The sequence below is a fragment of the Perissodus microlepis genome, chromosome 13 (genome assembly GCF_051167445.1).
Source record: "Perissodus microlepis isolate ML-2025 ecotype Zambia chromosome 13, ASM5116744v1, whole genome shotgun sequence".
NCBI lineage: Eukaryota > Metazoa > Chordata > Actinopteri > Cichliformes > Cichlidae > Perissodus > Perissodus microlepis.
Genome location: NC_140473.1, coordinates 21,293,051 through 21,305,707, shown reverse-complemented (window position 1 = coordinate 21,305,707; position 12,657 = coordinate 21,293,051). Strand labels below are relative to the sequence as shown.

Sequence of the window (12,657 nt, the reverse complement as noted above, 5' to 3'; positions counted from 1 at the left end):
TGGATTGTGCGTACAGTTATGTAGCTTGTGCGTGTGTGCCATATTTTTTGGTAACAAACCCTACAATGTTGAAACAAACTCACACTAATTGGGAACTAATCCTGCGACATTTGTAGTAGTTGTGTTTGTATTTCTATATCTGTGTCTCTGTCAGCATGTGAGGTAAGATTGAAAGGTTCTCATCCTCACTATCTTTGTCATGTTCTAATAATAACTTCACCATGAGCACTGAGATCATTTACAGAAAGCTTTAACACGGTATCACTGAAAAGATTTGTCTCTGACATTTTCCCTGCAGCTCAGTTTTCTAAATGCATTTCAATTCGCTTATGAGTCGCATGTCTTTGTTTAATCTACATCTGCAAACATGCATCGATCAGAGAAAGTGTTTGCATGCGTTGGCAGTTAGGTATCCCCGATATAGTGCTGGGAATGATATAATTTTGCAAATTACTTCCTACATGATCCCTTTGTCTGTGTACACTAACATGTGCTACTGTCCCTGTGAACATTCACCCTCCTACGCCACCTATTTATAACCCTGAGTAAACAAAATGGATTCACAAGAGGAACTCTTGGGATAGGTACTTTTTTTCCCCTCTAAGAAAGTTGCCTCCCTGCAGGTTATTGGGTACAACTGTATACAGACCCATGTGGATGTGGCATTAAATATGCTTTGACTATGGACTATCCAGCAGAGATGATTTCATATAAAGAAGGAAATTGTCACTGTGGATGGATAAATATATTCTTTCGGTGTCTGAGGCAAGCACTCAGCAGCCTGGTTTCTACCACCCAGTGTAACAGGCCCAACCATAGCTTAAGGTACTCATTATTGACTGTAATATCTATCCATTTTCCAGCATCTGTGGTCTGTTGGCACCCATTTGCCATTAGGAATCATTTCTCAGCCGAGCTGCACTTTCAAATAAGCCTTTCATCGTGATTATCAGTATTTTAGGTTGTTTGGCATAAATTTCCCTTCCCCCTGTGGTTTTAAAGTGGTAATTGTTTTTGTGTGGGAGCAGGACCATGCTGCATTGAGTGGGTTATGTTTAGAAGACTTGCAGTTTAGCTGTAATTCTTTTTCTGCTGTCCACTTATAAAACACATGATCACGAGAAATGCTGCGACTGCAAATGAAGCAACACTGAACTTGTGATTTTCTTTCAGAGGTACTTTTTTACATATTTCTCAACTTTACTTGGAGGATGTCGAGGGAGCAAAGAAAATATAGTTTAGTTTTAAAGTGAATGCATTAAGTTAGTATAAGAATAGCTGAATAAGTTTAACTGCATCACTTGTTTTGTTTTCTGTTATTCTGTGCATAACTTGTACCTGAAAAGATGCAAAGATAAAAGTTAAAAATAGCAGATGACAGAGTAGCGTAGGCTAAATGTAGATGCTAGTTTCACAAATGATTCCCTATTCCTTTTATGGAGTCTGTCAAATGGCTAGAAAAATATCTGTGTGTGTGTGTGTGTGTGTGTTGGGGGGAGGGGGGTTCAAGTCTACAACTCTACAGTAAGCTTATTGCGCAGAGAGACTGGAGAGAAACGTTAGCATGTTTACGTTTGCTGCTAAAATGCTAATAAGCATATTAGCACAAAACACAAAAGGTAATGGAAGTGTTATTAGTTTTTGCAGCATATTTGGTCATAAAGTCAGGTAATCACTAAAAGGAATGCAAATTATTCTGAGACATGAGTGGACTAGTTTGCAGACCATACTGTTGAGCTGACATTGCTCCTCTAAACCCTATCCTATCAATGCTAAAGAAATGCTTTCTTTACCTGCAAGCCTTGGATTCCAAATATAAACATACTGACCCTCTGTGTCCCACTTGCAGACCAAGCTTCCTGTACTTCTGCTGGGCCGTTCATCAGATTTGAGGCCAGGAGAGTTTGTGGTTGCTATTGGCAGCCCATTTTCCCTCCAGAATACGGTTACTACAGGAATTGTCAGCACTACTCAGCGAGGGGGCAGAGAGCTAGGCCTTCGCAACTCTGACATGGACTACATTCAAACTGATGCCATCATCAACGTAAATAAATAAAGCTGAATTATCATTTCTCGCTGAATTTCTTTTCTCGGATTACTACAGATAAGTTATTTACTTTTTTGGTTCACAGTACGGCAACTCTGGAGGGCCTCTGGTCAATCTGGTAAACCAGAATTATATATATGTTTTTATGCTTCTGCAATTTTTAAATAATATAAGTCACCATTTACAGTCACTGAGTTGAGGTTTACTGGCATAGGATGGTGAAGTGATTGGGATCAACACGCTGAAGGTGACAGCGGGCATCTCCTTTGCCATACCCTCGGACAAGATTCGACAGTTCCTGGCCGAGTCATACGACAGGCAGTCCAGAGGTATGAGCTCTCACTGACACATTATTAATGTTCTCATTTTACTGGCTCTCTTCAATCACTCTTAGTATTGAAGCCAAGAGAGCTGGACCGTGATATCAGTTAAATGAGCTATAATTCAGCTCACTAGTTCAGCAGTTTTTTTTGTTTTCATCTTTGTGTGATCTCTTGCGATATGTTCACTATATTGAGAGCTATGTGAATCCATGCCCAGCATTACCTAATAGAATTTTGACATTACAATAAACTAAAAAGAATAATCTGTGCCAGTGCATATTGGTTTGTTTGTTTTTATTTTATGCTTTTTGCCCTTTTCATTGAGTAGTGTTTCATAAGAAATGAAATTCAGAAACTTACCTATATAAAGCAGACTTCACCTGATCCATGCAAATCAAAAAGGAAAATGCAAGTTGGTGTTTTCAAAAGCTTTTATCGACCAGCACTATAATACATATATAGTAAGTACATTTGATAGTACAGCTATTCCTCTGACAGCAGTTGCCTGTCTGCACAAGTGTCCTGATATGCTGTTGAGAAATTGTTCACCTTTCCCGGATGTGTGCAGCCTGCAGCTGTGCAGTGGACATGAAGACCCAGCCTGTCTCAGACATGTTTAGTAGGAGACCTATCAGGACTAAATGTTTGCCAAGAAAGTGTATTTATATCCTCCTGATCCAGAAAGTCCTGCACTACTCTGTCAGTGTCAGACATTGTTCTACTAACAGGGTGGACAGCTTATCTCAGCATCTCTGTCCAGATTTCCAGAAAGACCAATCAGATCAGAGTTGATGCTCATATGGAGATGCAAGGCTGCAGCAATAACTCAGACATGCATGCCAGCATCCACCATGCCAGCATCCCTGCCTTGGTCACAGGTGCAGCATGGTGGCACTGATGACAGTATTGAGCATATGCTGTTCTGAGGCCACTGGCTTGAGAATGCAATACCCTGAACCAATTCTGAGGTGGACAAGTGAGTTCATGTAATTGTTTGTTACACAAATGACTAATGCCTCCGCTAAGTAAAACCAGTGAACCAGAACAGAAAGCTACTCACAGATGATCTTTGGGTTTTCTAAATGATGTACTGAGAAAAGGATCTCAAACAAAGATTCGAAACATATTTCACAGCACAAAACCTGCATTTCTTATTTTCTTTATACCCTTTGAGATTGTTCACAGATTCGGCTGTTTGAATCGCTCTCTAGAAGTCCTGTTGTGACACTCACTTGTAATGTATGCTGGCTGTCCCTCACTTTGTCAAAAACAGTGAACCTTCTAGTTGGATGAAAGGGACAAAGACACTGGGAGCTAAATATGGCTCAAGTAGGGCTGGTGAAAGGTGAAGATTGTCTCAGTCCTTCTGAAAATCTGCTGTCTTTTCAATAAAGTGCATATGCTACAGTTTTGGGAAAGTCCCTGCTACTTTGTTTCCCCTCTGAGGCCCCAGGATGTTGCAGTATAACTCCAACTTGACAGTCTTAGCCTCGAGGTCGAGCTGAATTCACAGTGCACATCCCATTGAATGCTTGAAAAAATCATGAGGATTCCCCTGGTCATATTCCTTTACTAAAGCACTGCCTTTGGGCAATGAAACTGCAGACTCCAACACAGAAAAGTGCTGTTTGGTCTCTGGTTTGTAGCTAGAGACCCAACTCCCATCACCAGTGATGATCCTCGAAATGTTTGATCACTATGGTGAAATCACAGGAGTGCACGTACAAATGGTTATAACGGAACTGTTAGAAGCATTCAGAGAAGCCGTGTGTGTGTGTGTGTGTGTGTGTGTGTGTGTGTGTGTGTGCGCGCGCATTGGGGAAGGGGGGTGTTCCAATATGGTTCCTAAATATGAGGTTAGAAGATAACTGAATATTCTATGTCCAGCCTTAGGGAGAACAGAAGCAAAGAAGAAGTATATTGGTGTGAGGATGATGACTCTCACTCCAGGGTAAGTTGCACACTTTTATGTACATAGCCATTGTGTTCAATCCCCAGAATGCAATAAATGAAACATTATATTATACCCAGGTCACAGGGAATTGCAGAATTTTGTGTTTAACTCTCTCCTTTTTTTTCCTACCATTAGGCTAGCCAAAGAGCTGAAGACTCGACTCCGCGACTTCCCTGACATCACCTCGGGAGCTTATGTTATGGAGGTCATTGCAAAGACACCAGCTGCAATGTAAGCAATATATTATAAGTTTCCAAAGACACTGGCTCTGTAGAAGCTAACTTGATTGTAACTTTATGGATCTCAGTGAAGTGCAAATGGAGGTTCTATCTGACTCTAGCTATGGGATATTGTCTTTGGCTCGTAATACAATACATCTGCACTAAATTCACACAAGACTCTCATCACTCTCCACGCAGCCCCTGCTCGCCTCTCGAAATGCAAATAGATAGTATATTTCATTTCCTTTCTTAATTTTCTTTTCCTAGTTTAACCATCAAGAGGTTGCACACATGCCCAGAGCTTCCTACATAGCTGTCCTACTAGGATGTGAATTAATGGCTCACTCTAGCATGCCTAGAGTGCCTGGCCCTCTAAAATATCCCCCTCCTCCCACAATCGCGGCCCACTCCAATCAGCCACCACCACAACTCCAGCAGAGTAGGGCGCGGGAGACGCTGAGGTCAGCTATTTCCTTCAAACCTCATGCAGGGAGGTTAGTAGCTGAACTGTGGTTTTCCTGCGCCTGCTCACCCATCCCACTATATAGTGGTCTGTCCTACAAGGTTTCATCAGTGTTTACTCATTGCTTAAATAACCCACCCTTTTGCATTATAGCATTTCTGTGGTTCCTTTTATATTCTCTGTTTTGTTTTTTCTAGGCTCTGCTTTTTTCACTTTTGATCTCACTCTGTGTTATATTGGTTTATGGACTTTGGAATCTTGATCCTTCTGTAGGGAAGGGATTGTTTCTGTCGCGACCGAGTGCACTGAAATCCCAGTTTCAGCTCCGTTAATTGATGCTGTTGCAAGTGAAGGTGTGGTGGTCTATGTTTACATGTGGCTATGATTAAGCGGTTGTTTTAAGAGTCTGCTTTTAATATCACTGCTGGTTACTGCCTCAGTCTGTGCGTGATCCCCATTTTACTAGTTTGTTTTTTACATTGGAAGTGGGCTTTTAGTCAATGGGTTTTTATTTTTGTCAACAGATGTTGATTTAGAGGCTCACAGACCTGGAAACAACCCTACCAATAGTTGATTATGGCTATATAAAATGAAGAGTATTTCACCTCTATATTTTCTTTCCACTGAAATCTAAAGAGGGAACTATAGTTAAATTACATAAGAAGATGTATAAATTGTCATAAAACTAAACCACTAATGTGTTAAGGCATCTACACCCATGAACGTTGATTTCATTTGATCATACAGATTACTTTAATAGCTTATTTCATTTAAAAACATCACAGATTTTCTTAAAATGTAACACAATGGAGGATGACCAAATATAAGCTTCAGTTCATATATGTGGAAATAAAGAATAACAATCAGTTCAGTGATTGGTATGGGATTTATTAACAATAGGATAAAACCAGTGGACTGACATTTTTATTTCCTACGTTCCTATGATTTTACAGTATTTTGTGCTCTGTTAGTCAACATACAAAAAAATAGTGTATACAGTGATAGAAGGTGACATGGAACAGCTGGACTTGATAAACATCTGTACACCTCCTCAGAGGCTAAAACTGTGCCCTGATGTCATAAAACTCAACTAGAATAGCCAGGCCCAGAAAACAAAGATTACTTTTCATCCTATTCACACATGTTTTTCCATTTATGAACCCCTCAATCATCCTTTCTTCTTCTGTCCTCCAGCGCTGGACTCAAAGAGCATGATGTCATCATCTCGATCAACGGCCACAGGATTTCAACAGCAACCGATGTCAGCGCCGCCATCAAGAGAGATGACACCTTAAAAGTGGTTGTGCGCCGTGGCAATGAAGACGCCATCCTCACTGTTGTTCCCATTGAAATTGACCCTTGACCCTCCAGAAATCACACCACAGTTTCTGGAGCTAGCTTTTACTTATCACCAGTGGACCTTATATCGGAGGGGGCTTTTACTGACACGCCCTCTCCCTGTGGCCAAAGGCCGGTGGTGCCTCACATCCAGGAAAATTCTGGCATTGCCTTGAAAGGAATGACTGTACGGATGCTTTAAAAGCAGCGCTGTACTTTGTTTTCCCTGTGTGTTCTCATGTTTAGACTTTAATGCTTTGATCAAAGCTACTACTGTGTGTTCTTAAACCTTAAAAAAATAGTCATTGGCATAGTGTTTTCACCTGCTTTCTTGTTTTGTTGTTGTTGTTGTTTTTTTAATGGACTGTTACTCAGTCAGGCTGACTGAAATTTGAAGCAATTTTAAGCGACTTGCTGAGCAAATCATATTTGTAAAATTGTTGTTTTCTAAACTCCCCCTTTTTTAAAGTACTGTAGAAATACTTTGTTGTTTATGTGATGTATACTTGAGAAGAAAATAAAGGTTTTTTACCTCCATTTGCTTTGACACTCTGCTTACTGCCTTTTAAAAAATGCTATTTCCAGCTCTCTTTCATTCAGTTTAAATGGTAAATGGTCTGTATTTGTATAGCGCTTTACTTGGTCCTAAGGACCCCAAAGCGCTTTACACAATCATCCACCTACTGGTGATGGCAAGCTACATTGTAGCCACAGCCACCCTGGGGCGCACTGACAGAGGCGAGGCTGCCGGACATTGGCGCCACCGGGCCCTCTGACCACCACCAGTAGGCAACGGGTGAAGTGTCTTGCCCAAGGGCACAACGACCGAGACTGTCGGAGCCGGGGCTCGAACCGGCAACCTTCCGATTACAAGACGAACGCCCAACTCTTGAGCCACAATCGCCCCTAAATATTGTGTGTTTAATACACACGTAAACAGTGTTGGTCAAGCTACTTGAAAAAAGTAATCAGTAACTAATTACTGATTACTTCCCCAAAAAAGTAATCCCGTTACTTTACTGATTACTTATTTTCAAAGGTAATTAATTAATTAGTTACTTTTTAAAAACACGATTTACAACCTGAATAGGTGATAAAGCAATAGATCTTTCAGCCCAATTCTACTTTTTCTGCATAATCCATCCATCAAACTTGTTTTATTAGTTTTAATCTTTTAACTTTATGCATTGAACAAAAATATGATAAATAAATATATGCAACATTCTCTGACTGGAAGAAATTTGTCTAACATTTGAACCTATTTTCTGCACATTCCAGCACATAAAATAAAATATTGTTTTGTGTTTACACTCACTCTTTCAAATAGATGCAAGTAAAACACAGCAGAAAATAAATAAAATCAAAGACTCAGCTGTCCTGTTGCTCTATTTTCACCTGTAAAGCAGGGGTAGGCGGAGGTTTGCCCTGGTGCAGGTGTGCCGCGGCGGTCAGTGGAAGAATCCGCGAGTTTCTCTGTGAATTTCCAATTACGTCGTTGCGCACTCGGTGCTTGCTCGGAAGTTTAGGGGTTTTTTCGCTGTAAAAAGAAGTTTTCTTCCCACGCACAACGGACGCTAATGTTTTTGTCACTTTTTATGGAATCAAACTCAAAATAAGATCAGTTCTTACACGCTTTAAACGCTGCACGCTCATACTCTCTCATATATTATCCATTGTTGATCTGCACACAGCTGTTGCCAAGAACGTGGCACTCGCTTACATCACTGTCACGAGACATACTTGCAAAAAAATCATGGTTTTAGTAACGCAGTAACGCTACGTGCTTTCGGGAAAGTAACGGTAATCTAATTATCGTTTTTGCAATAGTAATCCCTTACTTTACTCGTTACTTGAAAAAGTAATCTGATTACACTAACGTGCCCATCTCTGCACGTAAATAAACACATACATTTGGAGAAGAACTGCACCCAGGATGGTACTACAGTATTTTATTTGTGTGTGTGTGTGTGTGTGTGTGTGTGTGTGCAGAGATGATTTAACCTTCTCTCGTGCATATGCACACAGAAAGAGGGACATAGAGCCTGTTGGGATCTGGTTTAAATTTGCTTTTATTGCCTTCATATGGGCTTGATAGTGGTCTGGTGTGATTGTTGGGACAGGGTCTCCACAGACTGACCTCAGAGACAGGAGTGCGAGCCAAACTGAGATCCGACCCATGATGCAGTGGTCACAGATGTGGGGATCGCATAAATACATTTAATGTTTTGGTGGAGATTTTTGTTTACCACATATAGTGAAGTAAACCTCATGAGACCTGCAACTGCAGCTTCAAGCTATACAAAACAAAGTCTTTGACCAAAAAGTCAAACGCACCGTCTATTATGCTACATGTATCAGAAGATAAAATTGCACTTCAACAGCTTTACGAGTAAGTCTAAATGACAGTGGAACATATTTTGTCATGCAGTGGTCGGCTTCCTAGTTTTTACTTTTAAATTGCAGACCATGTGTCCAATAGCTAGTGGAGCTTTATCTCTCCAACTGCCCAATTTTTCCAGTTACACAAAGCACATGGAAGCTATATTACAAAGTCATCCTTTCAAATGTCAAGTAGCCCAAAGGTGTATAATGCAATTAAACATTATTTAAATGACATAACGGACATTTTAATACATTTGATAATGACATATATTGCATTTATAAGCACTAAGCAGTGTTGCTGCCATCTCATGGATTTGTCTCAGTGTTGCAGTCTGTCGTTCTAGTTCAAAAATCCAACTTTGCTGTGAACATTTTGGACAGATGTTACACTCAGCATTGGAATTCAATGTCTGCATTTCACTTGGCGATGCCACAGGTTTGTGACTCACTTGCTCCAAGATTGCAAAACATCCAGAGGTTACAGAATACATACGGTGCATTTGAATGAGCTGTAAAGTTTGCTCGTTAATGAAGTCATGACTGCCAGAGTGCCAAGACCTGAGCTCAGAACCATCAGTCAAACAGGGCATGGTCGTATTACCTCACCACCTCTGGGCTTTTGATGTGGACTGACTGTCTCTTTTCTGGCCCAAATACATACAAATGTTTGTATGTTTAACTGTGATTACGTTTCATCTATCAGCCTCTTAATGATCAACCATGTTATGTTTGTCCAAATGTTACAAAAATAATCACAGAAACAAAGTGACTAAACATTTGGCTAATTGTGGTCTATGAATCCTCTGATAAACTAAAAAATATGTCAGTGTATTATGTTGACAGTTTACTGTTTATATCAGGAGATTAATTAGTGTGACAGCTGTTTCCCAATCACAATATTAAATTAACACTATTTGTGTTTTTTACTTTTTTCATTAGGTGAAATGGATGAGATCCATCTGAAATTCAAACATTTCAGGCGGATCCTGTGGGAAATTAGTGTCTTGCTGTTTCTGAACTGAGGCCAACTATTTCCACAAAAGATTTTCATGCTTTTAAGGAGATGTTGTGAGGTTTGTTCTGGATGAGTAATGCTCATTTCAGTGTTGATACAGTTGGCACCACTTGGCCCTGAAGACCCAGGCTGTTGGAACGAACTATGTATTCATTTGACACCATCTGTGCCCCAGGCTAGTGCCAGCGTGGGTGATATATACATGATTTCTGTTTACAGTATGTTGGATGTGTTTAAAAATTCACTCCACTGGGTATAGAACAATCAGATTTGGTAGCATACAACAACATTTATATTGATCGTGTAAGATATTATGTTATGCTAAGAAAACAACTAGAAGAATTTAAGTAACATAACACTCTTCCATGTGTCTGATATGAAAATCAAGATAAATATTCTGTGAAAATCAGAATTCTTCTTGCTTGCATGTATTACCTTAAGTATCCTAATTTGAAGTAATTACAGAAGATTGTTTTTCCTGGATTAAAGCATTGGCTCTTTCAAATATATATATATATTTTTAATTTTCTCATTTAAGTGAGTGTAGCCATCATGTGCCTTTTTGTTTGAGACATAATTGCAAGTGGCCCCATTAAAACACATCCTCAACACACCGAACTGTTACATTTGGGTCCAAAAAATAAAATTAAAAAGGCTCAGCAGTGCTGTGCAAAAGTCTCGAGCCACTACACTTTTCTTCATGAGTTCTTCAGGCTATTTGAAGGTCTTTAAAACATAAAAAGGGCAGGGAACAGCCAGTGTTTATCTTCATATATTAGACAATTTTGCTAAGACATAATTTTAAACTGTAACTTTAGGCATTTTGTTACGAGCAACGGGTCACAAAAACATCTTTTGTTTCCCATTTTTTTTATAGAACCTTTAAAAATTGTGAAAGATAATACAGTTTGACAGACATAAAACTGTATTTTTGAACCAAAACGTTCATTTTCAAAGAGCTATTTGCTGAAAACTTGGCATATCTCAACATGATGTCAAGGGTGTCCTAAAAAATTGAGAAAGCTGGACAAGTGGAGGACAAAAGAAATGGCTGGCCTAAAAACTGCCTACATTAAATGAACAGTAACTGAAAGTCATGTCCTTAAGAAATAGGAAACAATATTTTTTTTATTTTAATTTTTTTTTTTTTTTTTCACAAATCATGGTCACAATACATAATGAAAACGTTGCCATTATGCAAAAAATAAATAAATAACAAAAACCAAAACAAAACAAACAAAAATAAAAAATAAAAAAAAGAAGAGAAACCCCCCCTCCCTCCCCACCCGAGGCTCATGTAAAGAGAAACAAAACAAAACAAACAAAAAATGTATGTCACACATCTGGAAAATACGTTTTTATATAGTCAATAAATGGGTTCCAAGTCGCAGAGAATTTTTGTTGTGATGAGAGAACTCTGTATCTAAGTTTTTCCAGTGGTAAAAAGAAAAGCACCTTCTTTAACCATTGTATGTATGAAGGAGCCTTATCAGACTTCCAGTGGAATAGAATAAGTCTACGGGCAAGCAATGTAGCAAATGCTATGGCATTTTCCTGAGATTTACTAATTTTGTATTGAGATGGCATAACTCCAAAAATGCCAATGCGGAAATCAAGCACTAAATTCTGCGCACTGATATGAGATAATACTTTAAATATATTTCCCCAGTAATTATCCAGGTTCGGACAAGACCACATCATGTGACCCTCATTTGCTGGATTATGTCCACACCTGGGACAGGCAGGATCGGCTTCTGGGAAAAATTTTGAAAGCCTCTCTCTTGTATAATGAAGACGATGGAGAATTTTAAACTGAATTAAACCATGGCGAATGCAAAGGGAGGAAGTATGTATACGATTCAAACAAGATCTCCACTCATCATCAGATAAATCCACCCCAATGTCTTTTTCCCAATTATTTTTAGTTTTTTCCCAAGTAATAGGCCTTAAGCTCTGTATCAGTTTGTATATGACGGAGATTTTCCTTTTGCCAAAAGGATCCATTTCCAAAATGGTATCCACTTGATTTTTAGGAGGTAGGTAGGGGAAAGAAGGAAACAATGTTTTTGCAAAACTTCGTATTTGCAGGTATCTAAACATATGTGAGGTTAGTATATTGTAATCTCTCATCAGAGCGTCAAAGGTGTTAAAAGTTTCTCCTGAAAATAAATTGTAAAAAAACTTCAAACCATTATTATGCCAAATTTGGAATGCTTTATCTGAAATGGATGGCAAAAAAAAAGGGTTAAAAGCAACAGGGAAAAAATTACTAACCTGTTGCAAACAGAAGTGCCTTCTGAATTGAAGGCATATTTTAATAGATATTCTTACAACTGGATTTGTTATTTTCTGTTTTTGATTTAGAGCTAGGGATGAGGTTAGGAGGGGAAGTGGATTCGACATCAGTTCCATTTTTACCCAAGCCTCACCCTCGCTGTTCTCATAAACATATTTCCAGTGCAATATTTTGGTGATATTAGCCACCCAGTAGTAAAAGATAAAATTTGGCAACCCTAGCCCACCAGCCTCTTTTGGTACTTCCAAATATGTTTTTTCTATTCTGGGATTTGAATTTTTCCAAATAAATGTTGCTATTAATCTGTCTAAATCTTTGAAACTTGATTTGGTTATAAAAACAGGAACCATTTGGAAAACATAGAGAAACTTTGGTAAGACTGCCATTTTAACTATATTTATTCTGCCTGCTAATGAGATTGGAAGTGTTGCCCATTTTTTAAAATCTTGTGATGTTTGTTCTAACAAAGTGTCAAAATTATGAATCCGCAACTCGTTCATTGTACGGGTTATATTTATTCCCAAATATTTAAACGTTTCTTTTTCTAATTTAAAAGGGAAGGCAGAGAAATCTTGCTCTATGTTATTAATACGGAACAGTAGGCTTTTTGAATAGTTC

The 12,657-nt window shown here is 38.9% G+C and overlaps 1 protein-coding gene across 1 annotated transcript in view; it reads left to right on the top strand.

The window, feature by feature from the left end:
* The window catches only part of LOC146375115 (serine protease HTRA1A-like), a 29,020-nt gene extending 22,137 nt beyond the window's left edge, over positions 1-6,883 (top strand). The window contains exons 4-9 of the mRNA XM_084947814.1: positions 1,850-2,044; positions 2,133-2,165; positions 2,262-2,376; positions 4,258-4,321; positions 4,460-4,555; positions 6,203-6,883. Coding sequence (XP_084803940.1) covers positions 1,850-2,044; positions 2,133-2,165; positions 2,262-2,376; positions 4,258-4,321; positions 4,460-4,555; positions 6,203-6,371 — 672 coding nt within the window. The 3' untranslated portion in view covers positions 6,372-6,883. The remainder of the gene's footprint in view (positions 1-1,849; positions 2,045-2,132; positions 2,166-2,261; positions 2,377-4,257; positions 4,322-4,459; positions 4,556-6,202) is intronic.
* The last annotated feature ends 5,774 nt before the right edge of the window (positions 6,884-12,657 follow it).